We start from the raw sequence: 14348 nt of genomic DNA on the forward strand, positions 1-14348 counted from the left end.
GGTAGATGCGTGGGCCGCAGACCCCTTCGGCTTCCCCCCTGGAGCCGCCAGTGGTTCCGATTGCAGTCCAGCGCTGCGCTTGCAGCGCCACCGAGGCTCCTGGTACTTCCAAACCCAAATCAGTCCACTGCCACCGAGTTGCTGCCTATCCTTAGAGACCCCACGGGACAAGGGAAGTTTTCACAACTGTAAAGCTTTATGGGAGAAGAAAGCCTCGCCTTTTTTTGCCTTTATACTTCATAATAAGCCACCCCCCGCCATCGAGTTGATTCTGACTCATGTAATTCTATAGGATGGAGTAGAACTTCCCCCTTAGTGTTTCTGAAATTTTACAATGTTACAGGAGCAGAGAGCCTCAGCTGTCTCCTGAGGAGTGGCTGGTAGGGGCTTTGAACCTCTGACCTTGAGGTTAGCAGTCCAATACTTACCCAATAGGGCCACCAGAGCTCCTTTGCTAAGACATTACACCAAACCAAACCCAATGCCGTCGAGTCAGTTCCGACTCAGAGTGACCGTATGTCGATTTTACAAAACTAAAACTCTTTATGGTAGCGGATAGCCTCATCTTTCTCCCACGGACAAACTGATGGTTTGAACTACTGACCTGTGTTTATCAGTCTGACGCTTACCCAAAAGTATGAATAGCTCATGCTAAGATACTAAGCCAAAAAACAAAGCTTGTGCTATCAAGTTTATCCTGACTCAGGACAGATCAGCAATGCCCCTGTGGGTTTCTGAGACTCTTAAGTGTTTACAGGAACAGAGAGCCTGGTTTTTCTCTTGGGGAGCAGATAGGGGTTTCAAACTGGTGATATTGCAATTAGCAGCTCAATGCATAACCCACTACGCTACCACGGCTCACCCGCTAAAACATTAGGGCCACATAAATATCCAGCAGCATTATCATGTAGCTACTCGCAGCTTCCAGAAATGTTTCCAGCAGGAAGGATCCCCGTGATTGCATAGTCTGGAACTGACTAGTGTCAGCCCTTTAAGTGTTAGGCTTCCCAGCCCTTTACTGCAGAAACAGGGCAGCCAGAGCAGCACCATCTATCAAGACTGAAGAAAAATGTAGCATGTGTGTTGGGGTTTCCAACCCAAGGGGTAGTCAGCGCAGAAAGAATGGGGGTGGGGGGCGGTTGGGAATTGTGAGTCCAGGAGGTAGAGCTAGGATTAACCCCAAGAATGTGAGGCAAAATTAAGCAGGAGGGGAAAGTTCAGAAGCTGAGGAGGAAAACAAGCAGAAGGTTCAGGAAGAGACACTGCACTCCCCACCTGCCCTTTCACCCCATCCACTGAGGGGGCCATAGGCTGAGTGTGAAGTAAGGAGCAAAACCAGCAGGCAGTAAGGTATTCGGCTGGTCTAGGTCAATGTCAATGCTCATTTCACATGACCAGGGACTCAAGAGACAGATAATGGCCCGGGGCTCAGGAGAAGGGCCATCTGTCCTCTGTGTGGGTTTTAAGCCCCTTCAGGAACTAAAGCATAGATGCTACTGACCTTAGCCCAACTCCATGGTCCCAGCCAAGGTGGACACAGGGATCTTTGGGGGGAACTTCCCTAGGTTCACAGCACCTGTCCCCAACAGGCTTCCCACACTACCTCTCAGTGATTTTTGTTTTTATTTTTCTCATGCAGTCTTCCTCGTTCTGAGATGGAAAGGTGAAAGGTTAAGAGTGACCCCTTTCACTCCACCCTCTGGTCTGCAGCAGAAAGGACACAAAGTCTGGGGAGAAGTCAGGGAAGACAGGACGAGGCTGAGCTGGCTCCCCTCCCCACTCTGAACACGGAGAGCGGCCCTGCTTCCAGGCAGGTCTGGATGGGCAAGGAGGCTCTTGGCTCAATGATCTGGAATGAGGGAGTAGAGGACTATCTCATTACCTACTTCCTATCAGAACATATCCTGGAAGCCAGGCATGACAGGACCATTGGGTAAGAAGTTCTTGGTTTCTACAGGAAAGTCAATGAGTGGTAGACTGGTCAGTCTATTCCTCTACCACCCCCAGGACTATCCTTGGCAGCTTCTCCCTCCCCCTCCCAACGCCCTCCTCCCCAATCCTGCTTTTAAATGCTTCCAAAATGCCTCAAAGCCATATAGCCACAATGGACTCATCTTCTGGGGCCCTTTTTTCCTACTTTTCCTCTCTGCATGTGCGTAACACACCCTGTTACAGAGTGAACTGTGTCCCCTCAAAATGTGTGTGGTAAATCCTAACCTCTATGCCAGCAGTATGACCTCACTGGTCTTCTCACATTAAATTAATAAGACAGGACTACTATTGTAGGAGACTCTTGAGTCAATTGCCTCTGAGAAATAAACGAGATTAAACAAGCGAGTTAGAGGTGATGGAAGAGAGATGCTAGGACGCAGGAAGATCGCCCGAGAACAGAAGTCTGAAGAGCTCCCTTCCAAGCTGGCAGATAGAGAAAGCCTTCACCCAGAGCTGCCGCCCAGAATTCCAAGGTCCAGCCTCCTAAACGGTGCGAAATGGATTTCTGTTTCTGAAAGCCGCCCACGTATGGTAGGTCTGTGGTGGCATCACTAGACAACAAAGGCGTGGACATGTGCGATCTGCCTCATCTCTCATTTGTCAGTGATCAACCATGGGATGGGAGTGGAGGAGGCAGAAACCCGGCTTTCCAGGGGAGCCTCTGTCGTATTCAAAGATAAATAGCCACTGCAGGACAGGGTATATTCAGTCTTGGCACTTTAGAAGGCTCTGAAGGGCTTTAAATTAAAAACGAAAACACAAATATGTATTGTCGGAAGCAAATACTTGCAAAATGAAGTATCGGTTGATATTCCTAGAAACGCTGTGCTCCACTTAAGGTGCAATTAGAACACCACCCCCCCCCTCTGGTGAGGAGCCCACCACCCAGCCCAGGCACCCCTTCTTGGCCACAAGCCACAGAGTTCACCTAATGCTCACCACCCAAGTGCATGATGTCTAATACCGGCCGCCTCCTACCAACCTTGCAACGATACCAAGTAAGGGAGAAATCCTGACATGGCTTGTTTTAGGAAAGCCAGGCTGAGTCTTAATGATCACGGCTTTCTCTTCTATGAATTCACAAATTACCCAACAATGCAAATAACACGGAACAGAAGGGACTCTTAGCAATTGGTCCAGGATAAAGGTCAAGCTCACCAGACAATGTTTGCAGAATCTGCCATCTTCCCCCTTTGGGAAAATGGAGGCACTCTCGCTTTTCCGCTGCTCTGCTACTGTTCCTATTTGCCAGGCTCCTTCCAAGATCGATGCCAGTGGGTCAGCGTCTTACCTGCATATTCTCTCAGTGCCCTGGGTATCCTCCCTCCCAGCCAAGAAACCCGAGCTCATCTGGAACAACCAGGTTCTCTCTTTACAATCGTCTTACCTGGCTTGAGTTTCCGCCTCCCTTTGCCAATGTTTACGCTTTTCCAGGCTGGGGGACAGGAGGACCGGGGAGTTCAGGGAATCCTCTTTGTGACTTAATCTTAAATCAAGGACCCTACCTAGGTGTTCTGCTATTGCCCTTGCAAGGGAGTTGAATGGCCCTGAAGAGGAGACGACAGAACGGCCATCACAGAACTCATCGCTTGAGCACAGAGCCACAGGGGAGATGAGATTGGCCACAAAGGAAATGCACACAGCAGTGGTTCTCTGTAGAAGAGGATGGCACCAATCCACCAATCCAGAAGATGACGTATCACAGTAGGCTTGTATGGGAGTAGAAACTAAGGCAGTCCCTCTAACAATGCCTGGGTATATGAGTGTAAGGGATGGGAGTTGGAGGGGGGAGGAGGGGAACCGCCGTCTCTGAGGAGTGTGCCTATTAACCAAGGAAAGCAGACAAGTGTTATTAATGGCAGAGCTCATCAGACCGGTATCATATAAATAGTAAAGATTAATTGAGAAATCAGCCCTATTTTCTCTCAATTCCCCATGGACTCATCCATCCCTCAATTAGCTGAACTTTCAAATGATTGATATCAGGGGTGGCTCTTTTCAAAGGAAGGTTGCAACCCTTGAGCTACAAGGGAAAGCAAATTCCTTACAGCATAAATGCACCCTTGAGGTCATTTATTTGGTAGCAGAGTATAAAGCAGGTGCTATTCTGAACACTTCACATTCATACTCCTTGTGATAGCACTGAGACAGGTCCCTATGCCTAGTCCCACTGTACAGCGGAGTACACTGAGAAGCAGAGACATAGCATCACCCATCTTAGCCAGGTTCATGCCGCCAGAAGTTGGTAGAGCTGGTATTTGAGCCCATTCACTTGGATTATAGAAAACTGTGGTAAACAAATGGCAAAAATGGCCCCATTTTTCTTCCCCTTTCCTGTTTCTAGGTTTGGAACTCTGCCACTGATGTGAGAAGAAGCCCTAACTGGCTTGCTAGATGATGAGAATCACGTGGAGCAGAGCCAAGTCATCCTAGGCCAATCAACCCCCAGCCAAATCCCCAGCCGACTGCAGATGCATGAGCAAGTTCAGCCGACATCAGCAGAAGTACCCAGGGCCACACAGACTTAGGAGAAATCATAAACGATTGCTGTCTTAAGCAATGAGGTTGGGGGTGGTTTGCTAGCTCCTATGAAGCGGATATGAAGACCCACGATGGAGTCCTACACGCCGGTCTTTGTCTGATGGTGCTGGTTTTACCTGACTGTAGAATGCTCTGGGGACGGACCGCTCTCCAGTTCTGAAGAGCCTCCCTCTAGAAAAGCAATTGCCATCAAGTTGAATTCAACAGAGGGCCACCTTCTGTGTGTCAGCATAGATCTGTGCTGCAAAGGGTGTCAGATGGGTCATTTTTTGGAAATAAAATGCCCGGCCTTTCTTCCGAGGTGCCTCTGGGTAGATTTAAATCTCTAACCTTTCAGTTAGCAGCCTCATGTATGAAGGACCCCCAACTTCCATACTACCACTTTATCTCTCCGTATCCTAATCTACCCCTTGTCCTATCACTATGCTAACCCATGAGGGCAGCCAGAACTATTCCTCACCTTTGTTCCTTCCAACACAAACAAACTCAGTGCCATCCAGTTGAGTCCGATTCCAACGCACAGCAGCCTCGGAAAGTCAGGGTAGAACTGCCTCCTGTGTTCCTAGACTCTGTATGGGAGTAGCAAGCCTCATCTCTCTCCGTCGGAGCCCGCCCCCACCACCCCACCCATGGTTTCGAACTGGTGACTGGCGGTTAGCAGCCCAACAAGGAACTTCTAAGGCACCAGGGCCCCTTAGCTTTCGTTTATTTATTTGTGTTTTCTGGAGCAGAGAGGAAACTAGGGTCGCTCGACACTTCAGTACAACTTTGAGCTCTGTTTCCTTGCCCACCCACTTGGTCCACCGCTCCACCATTTAGGAGCGATGCCGGAGTGAGCCAAAGTGAACAGTGCCAAGATAATGAAGTCTGAAGTCGTCAGGGTAATGAGGAGAAAGCCCGAGCGGCTCTACGTCAATACCTCGCATTCCCCAGTCGGGCCCTTCTCTGGGGTGGCCTTCTTATCCCTGTGTATGGGAGTACCTGTCCCTAAAGGTGTGCGCCGACTGGTCACCTGACGCCCAAACAAAAACCTGGCAGGGCCAAACTTTCCTGGCCTGCCAGTACACAGGGGGTCGGAGCCAACAGCACCTCTCCTCTCCAGTGGCTAACAGCCCCAGCTGCTCAACTCAAATTAAAAAAGAATTTGGAAATGTGCCCCACACAGAGGGAGCCTTCTGGGGCTTTCTCCTAGCTGCCTCCAGCTATTGAGTTCACAGAGCAATGGATGTCAAGTCCTAGACCCAGAGCAGAGGACCTCCTTGGAGAGTCGGGGCTGAATTGGACCCTGAAGAACTGGAACGCAATCCATGAAAGCTGGGATCGTAAGTCTCCCAGTGAATAAACCCTCCGAAAAGACGCTTTGTATTTTCAGTGAAGTATTTCAAAACTTTTCTTTTTTCTTTCTTCTTCTTTTTTTTTTTTAGCTATTAGGCACTCAATAAATGCTAAATGATGCTAATTCTTCTAGCCAGCTTCTTGCTTGAAGAGAGGAGTCAAGATTGCAAGGGTTCGTTGCTAAAAGGGCCAATAGCTAAGTGACCTGGGTTGGTGAAGAGAAACCGAAAATCCCTGGGGCAAATCCAGCCTCCCCGTGCCATTAAACACAACCCCCCTCCCTCATTCCACTCAGCAACAAGAGTTGCGTTTTCATTTCTGTTCCTTATATTTCTCAGCCCTCAGGGAAACGTCCTGTGATGATTCTGTAATAGTAAGACAATTACTGGTGACTCCGGCTCCCTGCTGCCTCTGCAGCCGCTGGAGCTGAGGAGCAGGCAGGGACGGCCAAGGCCCAGCTCCGTCTGGAGTGAGCAAAGTCAGAATCAAAGGACATCTCCTTTCAGAACCCTCCTACGGTAAGTGAAAATGCAGCCCAAGGCTTGTCTGCTTCGGGACAAGTGCCCTCAATGGACATTGAGCCCTTGAGGAGACCCTTCAAATACACATCCACCTGTTTCAAGTGGTGGCTTTCTAAGCCCCAACACCCGCACCCTTCAGGCAGCCTGAAGGGAGGTCCCATGCAGGTGCTGGGCTCCCCAAACCTGCTTTCCTCTTGCGCTCTGCTGCCCCAATCCGCCCATCTCAACTTTCCTAGTAAATAGGGAGCAGACAGTCAAACTGTTGTCTTGAGAGGAAATGCCTGCCTGAGGCCATCCTCGCAGCTCAGGCACCCAACCCAAAGCCGGACCAGCAAAGTTATAGGTGTCCTAGCATAAAGGATGCTAGGTTGGTTTGTTTTTTCAAAAAAGAAAAAGAAAAAACACCACCCAAACTCATTACAATGAAGTCGAGGCTGACTCATGGCGACTTGATAGGACAGGGTACCCCGGTTCCAGAAGTAGAAAGCGTCATCTTTCTCCTGAGGTGCACCTGGTGGTTTAGAACCACTGACCTTTGGGATCACAGACCAAGGCGTAACCACTACACAACCAGGGGTCCTCCTGCGTTCCAAAGGATAGCATAAATTAAAAGTTTCGCTGTGGGAAAGGATTGTTTCCTTAAACACAGAATTCTAGAGCGAGACCATAAAAGAGTATTTAACTATGTGATAAGGGCCCCCTCGATTCAGCTCCAACTCGCAGCGACCCTCTGTACGACAGAACGAAACACTGCCCCGTCCTGCGCCAGCTTCACAGTGGGACTTATGGTTGAGCCCACCGATGCAGCCACTGTGCCAACCCACCACCTTACCAAAGGCCTTCCTCTCTTTCCAGCCCCCAAGACTCTACCGAGCACAATGTCCTCCTCCAGGTGCTGGTCTCTCCAGCCATGTCCAAGATACGTGAGACGAAGTCTTCCCATCCTGGCTGCGAAGGAGCAGCCTGGCTGTACTTCCTCCAAGACAGATGTGTTTGCTCTCTAGGCAGCGTTTGTTGATAGCCCTCACCAACCCCACAGTTCAAGTGCTCCCGTTCTCCCTCAGTCTCTCTTATTCCACGCCCAACTTTCACACGCAGATGAATGGTGCAGTCTAGTAACGCCCCAAGGTAGAGTCATCCAGACGTGCTATCATCAGCTCCTAAACAAGTCTTTACAATAGTGTTTTCTTGACAAGATATTCAAATTCGGAATTCCAAGGACAGATTTCCATGGAACCTGGAGAGAGCTTTCCCCCCACCTCTGCTGCAAAAAGAAGAGGAAGAAGAATGAGGAGATGCTGGCTACAGCAGACATAGCCCTGGCTGGCAGACACAAGGTCTTCAAGGAGAGAGAAATGAACCAGGAATGTCTGGGTACCGATCATTTTATCCTCAAGTATTTTCCCGTCTGCTTTTACATAAAGGAGGCACCATGATTCTTTAGCTCGAACAGACATTGTGGCTGCTCTAAATTGGGAAAGAAAGCTCCTTTCCTATGGGTTGTTTGAGCCCAGGAGGGTTTCTGCCACCTGAGTCATAGATCAGTGAGTCAAAGGTGGCCTGTGTCCATGAACGGCAACACTCGTGCTCTGCGTCCTTGAGAACTGTGACGGGCACACGTACTGATGCCAAGGAAAGTCTGACTTTCAGGTTGACGATGCCAGTTTGCAACTGTGGTGAGGGGAGAACACCTTGGACCATCCGCGTCTTTGAGACCAGGATCACGTCCCATCCATTGTACACATAGTCCCCTGCTGGATACGTAAGCCATCGGTAATAATACAAGTGAAAGATGAGCTTTCACTTATTCAATATGGCAGCAAAAAGGGTGAGCTCAGGAGCAAACGTCTCAGGTTCAAATCATGGTTCCCCCATGGCTGGCTGACCAACGGCAAGCGACGAAACCTCCCTGCATTTCCAGGCTTCTCTGCTGGAGAAAGAAAGCATGATTATATCTAGATGACTTAGAGGGTGCCCTTGGGTGAGATGATGCTCTCACAGCTGTCAGGAGTCCTGAGGGCACAGTGCAGTGGTCGAGCGCTGCCTCACCAGGTGCTCTTAGGTGAGATGATGCTCTCACAGCTGTCAGGAGTCCTGAGAGCACAGGGCAGTGGTCCAGCGCTGCCTCACCAGGTGCTCTTAGGTGAGATGATGCTCTCACAGCTGTCAGGAGTCCTGAGAGCACAGGGCAGTGGTTCAGCGCTGGCTGACAGGAACTGTTGCCTTGATTCTATCAGCAGTTCTGTGAAGAAAGATGTGGCTGTCCAGAGAGATTCCAGTCCTGGGCAGTCTAGGGGCAGTTCTACTCTGTCGTGGAATGCTGTGAACGCCGTCCATGCAGGCAGCCCTCTGGAGGCGCAGCTGTTCTCACTGTGCCCAGCCTCTCAGCATAGCAGAGGCTTCAACTGCCAACCGACAGAGAATCCCGGCCCAGCCAAGTTGACACAAAACCTAGCTAGCACAATCCTTTACCTGGTTTTTGTGTGGTTCACAACCAAATCCGTTTGTCAGAGACTCGGGTTGCATTAGGCTGGGCTGTCTAGAGAAATGAAACCAGTGATAAGCAGCGAGGTATAAGAAAGGACTTTATATCAAGAAGGCTTCTCCGCCCAGTCCGACTCAAGGTCTCGGGTCCGATGCTAACCAGAGCTCTCAGCCAGGCTCACGCAGCTGCAGCCAGTGAGCCCGCAAGGTGACTCTGGAAGCAGGGAGATCACAGATGATGGCGCAGAGGCACAGAGATCCAAGGTCAGTGGAAACAGCAGGGCAGGGAGCCAAGAGCTCCCAGGTTGGTTCTCAGGGTCAGCGGCCCACATGAGGCCACACCCCCACGCAGATATCACCAGGCCACTACTTGATTGGTAGGTTGGACTCCACCCCACCTAAGAATCTGCCGGCCACCCTGGTGGAAAGGTCAGTTGGTTGTGGATCTAGAGCTTTGGAACAACCTGATTCGGCGGGGACTGAAAGGAGCTGAAATGTGAACTGGCACCTCGCTTCAAACGTCCCCGAGTGCCCCTTTTCTTGGTTTCTGTCCTCTTCGGGAAGGCAGCCTCGCTGGCACTGGGATGGGCAGGGCATTCTGTTGCATCCCTTCCAGGCACGAGCATTTCTGCTGAATCTTAAAACTGTTCTACATCTTTCCACAAGGAACGACGGGGACATGCTCTGAGTGCAGTCAGTGTCGGCTGGCCCCGGGGAATGTGCAGGATACATGGCCCTCGCAGCCTTCCCTGACCACGGCACCCACCTCGCCACTGGCTGCCTGGCTCCACCCGGACGGCTGACGGGCTCTTGGGCCATGGGCAAAGAACCAGGATGCCAAGAAACCCAACCACTCGTGGACGCCTCCTGATCCCTCTGGTTCTCGCCATTCTACCTCGGAAACAGGCCTTTTGTAAGCGGGGATGTACAGGCTGTTGGCGGGCCACCTTTCCAGCCTGTCATCTTTCAAAACGTAACCTCAGCTTTAAAGAGGTTCTCGGGCAAGACCTCTGAGAGAGCTGTTGAACCCACCAATGCCCAGAGAAACGGTTGTCACCTTTGTCCTCACGTGTAATTTCGGGAGTAGAAATAGCAAGCACGCAGAGGTGTGTGTGTGTGTGTGTGTGTGTGTGTGTGTGTGTGTGCGCGCGCGCGCGCGCGACAGACAGAGAGAGAGACGCGACTTTTCTGGAGCAAAGGCGTTCGATAAGATGACACACGCTGACAGGTTCTGCAAAGAGCGGACGCTCCGCCGATCAGTCTGTTTGCAGTGTGAGTCACATCGGATTCCAAAGACAGGTCACAGTGACTCTGCTTGTCATCTGCTTTGTGAAGGTCAGGAGAAAGCAGGGAGGGGGGGGCAGAGAGGAGAGAGCAGGGCACAGGCAGATCAACCCCTCCAGGCGGGTGTCGGTCACCCTTTCTGCGGGGGCCCAGGGCACCCTGTGTAATTACTCGCTGTTTTGACATCTGAGGCTCTCGCCACACGTGTAGCCAGCACTTCATTAATCGTCACTCGTGAAAGTCACCTCTCCCCCCGACTCGGAAAAGGTTTACCTTTCTTCTCTGACAATTTGCCGATTTGCCCCGATTGGCAGTGTGTACTTCCTTCCTGTCAGGAAAGGGGTGCCGGGAAAAGGGGACAAGGCAGTCCAGCGGAGGAGCCCCCATACCGGACTGGGGACCCCAGAGATCCCTGAAACAGACCTCTTCGTGGAAGAGAAGGCCAGGACGCCTATTCAGATAGACACTCAAGACACACCTGAAGGCAACGTCCAAGGCAGTCCTGTGTCACTCTCACCCTGTGCCTTTGCTGCGGCAGGACCGAGTGTGAGTGGAGGGGGTGGGGGACAGGGCAGGAGTGAGAGCAGAGAGGCACCCCGGGGCCTCCTGTGAAGACAAAGGCCAGCAGGGTGCACGCCCTTTACAACCAGCTACCCACGGTGCTGTTCTGAGCAGAGGGCACGCTTTCAGCCCTGAGAAACATGATAATAAACACAGTCCCAAATACACACACACACACACCTCCCCTTGGTCAATCAACAGCCATTCCTTAAGAGAGCTAGTGTATTCTAATAGGCAGGGTGGTTTTTGAGTAAATTTCTTAGTAAATGCAAATTCAACATGACTGGTTTCAAAAATAAAAATAAAAACAAATACACAACAATAGATAGTCCCCGCATTTCAAATGTCCAAGTTGTGTACTACCTGTCGTTAGGACCCAACCCCCATAAAGCCTATTATAATAAACTAGAATACCAAACAAGGGCTGCTTTATGGTAGGCATCAAACCAACATTGCTAGTCTTATCACATTATCGTGCTGAAAATATTTCAGTGCCTCTGGAAGTGTTTCTTTAATGTTTTATGCATTAAAAAGGCACACTATGCACTAAGATAATAAATATTTGACTAACTGATGTGGGCTACAAATTATACCTGTTTTGGCAGACTGAGGAATGAAATCTGTTTGTAGTTCAGAACTGTGTGCATTGCAAATATGCTACCTAAGGCTTTAAGCCACCGGTGATGGCTTCCAGGAGTGTCAGCCTTGCCAAGGTTGTGACAAATAGCAGGTCTGGACCTCCCGTACACACGATGAGAATCTGCGGAGCAATTGTTGCGGCCATTCCCTCCGTCCCTTCTGCCTGACTCATCCAGGAGCCAGAGGACAGCAAAGGGCAGAAGGTGACAGGAGAAGGCGAGAACTAAAACTTCAACCTAGAGCTGTCACCCCTAAAATTCAGGTCAAGCATTTGCTGTGACCCCAAGATTCATTCTTCCCTTCTTCTGAATGTCCTGAAGCAGGCAGTTGGGACTGGTTATGTGTGCCCTAGATTTAGAGACCAGCTGCTGGTGGTGCAGCAGGTTAAGCCCTGGGCTGCTAACCTAACCTCGAGGTAGACGCTTCAAACCCCACCAGTTGCTCCCAGGGAGAAAGATAAGGTTGTCTGCTCCCATGAAGACGTATAGCCTCAGAAATCCTACAGAGCAGCGCTACTCTGTCTTCCAGAGTAACTATGGGTTGGAATTGACTCTTGACAGTGGGTAGATTTACACATTCACACACACACACACACACACACACACACACCCCGCTTCTTACCAAACAAAAAGACCCATTGCCAACAAATCCAGGCCATTCTCATTGACAGTGGTCCTACAGCTCACACCTTCTTGCAGACTCATTTTTATCACCTTATGAGGTTTTTGAGTAGCTAGTTGATCTGGACACAAATGCATACTAAAGAAAAAGTGGGGGGTGGGGTGGAGCGAAGACTATACCCAGGTAGAGTCCCTCTTATGAACTACATCTATCTTACTAATTAGAAGTCAGACCTTAATTCGAGGATTTGGGAAGCTATGTTCCCACAGCGCGTAAATGATAAAGAGTAAGTCAATTGTATGAAAAAGCTAAACAACAACAACAAAAAAATCGGTACCCACACAAACCATTTCCAATACCACATCTCGTTTCCTGGCATATTAATGTACAGGCTGCTGCTTTGCACACTTGCATCCTGAAAGCATTCAAACACTCCCAAGACTACTCATTTCAAAAGCCAGGAGCTTCAAGCACTCCTCTGATCACCATGACCTGTTTTGCACTTTGGAAAGGCAGGGTTTGGGTTGAAATAATCTGGGGGGTAGTAGCCCGTGGTTGCTCACATCTGGATTAGGTATTTAAAAAAAATTTTTTTTAATCCGATAACATCATGGTGATGAACGGCAGAACGCCTCATCTGCATATAAATAGACCTAATCAGAAATGCAAATTGCAATCAGGAGACCTTTTTAAAGGCTGTGAGCGCTGCGTGACTGTGCAGCTAAGAACAGGCCAGCACTTGTATTGTGGAACGGGCTCAAGTGCTCCCAGCCGCCCTGCACCCTTCTGCCTTTCACCGAGAATCGAGAATCGGGAAAGGTACAAATCATCTGGCAACCCACAGCTAGGTCCGGACGGAGCCCCCTGATAGCTTTGTCTTGCAGAGCTAGACCCGAGAGCTGGCCAGCACCAACTTGATTCCCAGGAAAGACAAACAACTACAGTAAAATAAATATTCAATCTGCACTTTATATAACCAATTCTCTCCTACAAACCCCTGATAAATGCATACATTACAAAATGGATTTGCATTTAAATACTCTCCAAATAGACTTCTGTCAGCACAGTTCCCCCTGGGGACAGAAATGAAGGGGGTGGGAATGGGTAAAACACATGATGTAACATTTTTTTTTTGAGTGGGTTGGAGGGGACACAAATATGTGATAGACATTGTTTAACTCCAGAATTTTCCTGACTACTCAAGAAAGAGTCAAACTGGGAGGAGGGGATGACCCATGTGATTACACAGCAAAAGAAAACACCGGTACTTGGATGAATTCATCAAAAATTGCATTTGAGCAAAACATTTAAAAGATGAACCGTTCAGGGGAAGAAAAACGGATTACTGAAAATATGAAATCATTTTAACATACTTATTTGGAGTCGGTAATCTTCTAGAAACATCCTCCCCACCAAAAAGAAAAGAAAGAAATACATTTTACTGCCAAGTTTTCTCAGGTTAGGAGAGAAACTGAACTATTCATTGTTTCTTTAACCAGGTTGGGGCCAAGAAGAAGCAATGGGTTAAGAGCGCCATCTAGTGTCCTACCTTGGAATCTTAAAGAGCGTTTTCACAGGATGCATGTCAAAGAGGGGAGGGTCTCCATCCCCAAGTTCAATGGCTGTGATCCCCAAGGACCAGACGTCACAGCGAGCGTCATAGGAGGAGTCATACTGCTGTTCACAAGCAATGACCTATCAGACAAAAACAGAACAGAACACGTCAACCCCATTGCCACCTGAGGTGTCCTAAAAGGCCATTGGTTGATCCTAGTCCCCTTTCTTTGTTCCCTCAGCTACTGGATATGGAACTTGATTAATAAGCTATTTGTCTTGTTGACCTAATTTGTGTGTGAATGATTTATCATCCGATATGCCTGTTAAATGTGTGTCAGCTCAATTCCGTACGCATACATTGGGTCACCTATGTGCCCAAAACAGCGCAGGAAAGGTAGGAGGGTGACTAACACCGCACCTGCCCTCCCATCCCTCCCCAGGCACTGAATTAAATAGTGAGGAGCAACTGCTCACAACGATGCGTGACTTCTTGGCAAAGTCCCTGTGTTAGTTTGGGTAGACTAGAGAAACAAATCCAGGGAGACTCGTGTGTATAAGAAAGAGCTTTATATTCAAGAGCAATTGAATATTGAGAAAACGTCCCAGCCCAGTCCAGATCAAGTCCATAAGTCCGGCATTAGCCCATCTGTCTGATACCAATCTATAAAGTCCTCTTCGGACTCACAAAATACATGCAATGATGCCGAATGCAGGAGGATTACAGGCCAGTGGCGTTGTAAGCATCTCAGTGCTGGCAGGGGTCTCCACATGGCTTCTTCGGCTCCAGAGCTCTGGATACATCAGGGTAAGTCC

At 49.4% G+C, this 14348-nt stretch overlaps 1 protein-coding gene across 2 annotated transcripts in view; it reads right to left on the bottom strand.

Annotated features, from left to right (window-relative positions):
• Positions 1-14348, bottom strand: part of LOC101639637 (myosin-IIIb) — a 315696-nt gene that overhangs the window by 229642 nt on the left and 71706 nt on the right. The window contains exon 7 of one of the 2 annotated variants that reach the window (XM_045299040.1): positions 13528-13673. In XM_045299040.1, coding sequence (XP_045154975.1) covers positions 13528-13673 — 146 coding nt within the window. Of the gene's footprint in view, positions 1-13523; positions 13674-14348 lie in introns of those variants that run through there. The other variant, XM_045299044.1, reaches the window with a different exon arrangement.

Source organism: Echinops telfairi, unplaced genomic scaffold (assembly GCF_000313985.2).
Source record: "Echinops telfairi isolate 266 unplaced genomic scaffold, ASM31398v2 ScPeMD7_4;HRSCAF=17, whole genome shotgun sequence".
NCBI lineage: Eukaryota > Metazoa > Chordata > Mammalia > Afrosoricida > Tenrecidae > Echinops > Echinops telfairi.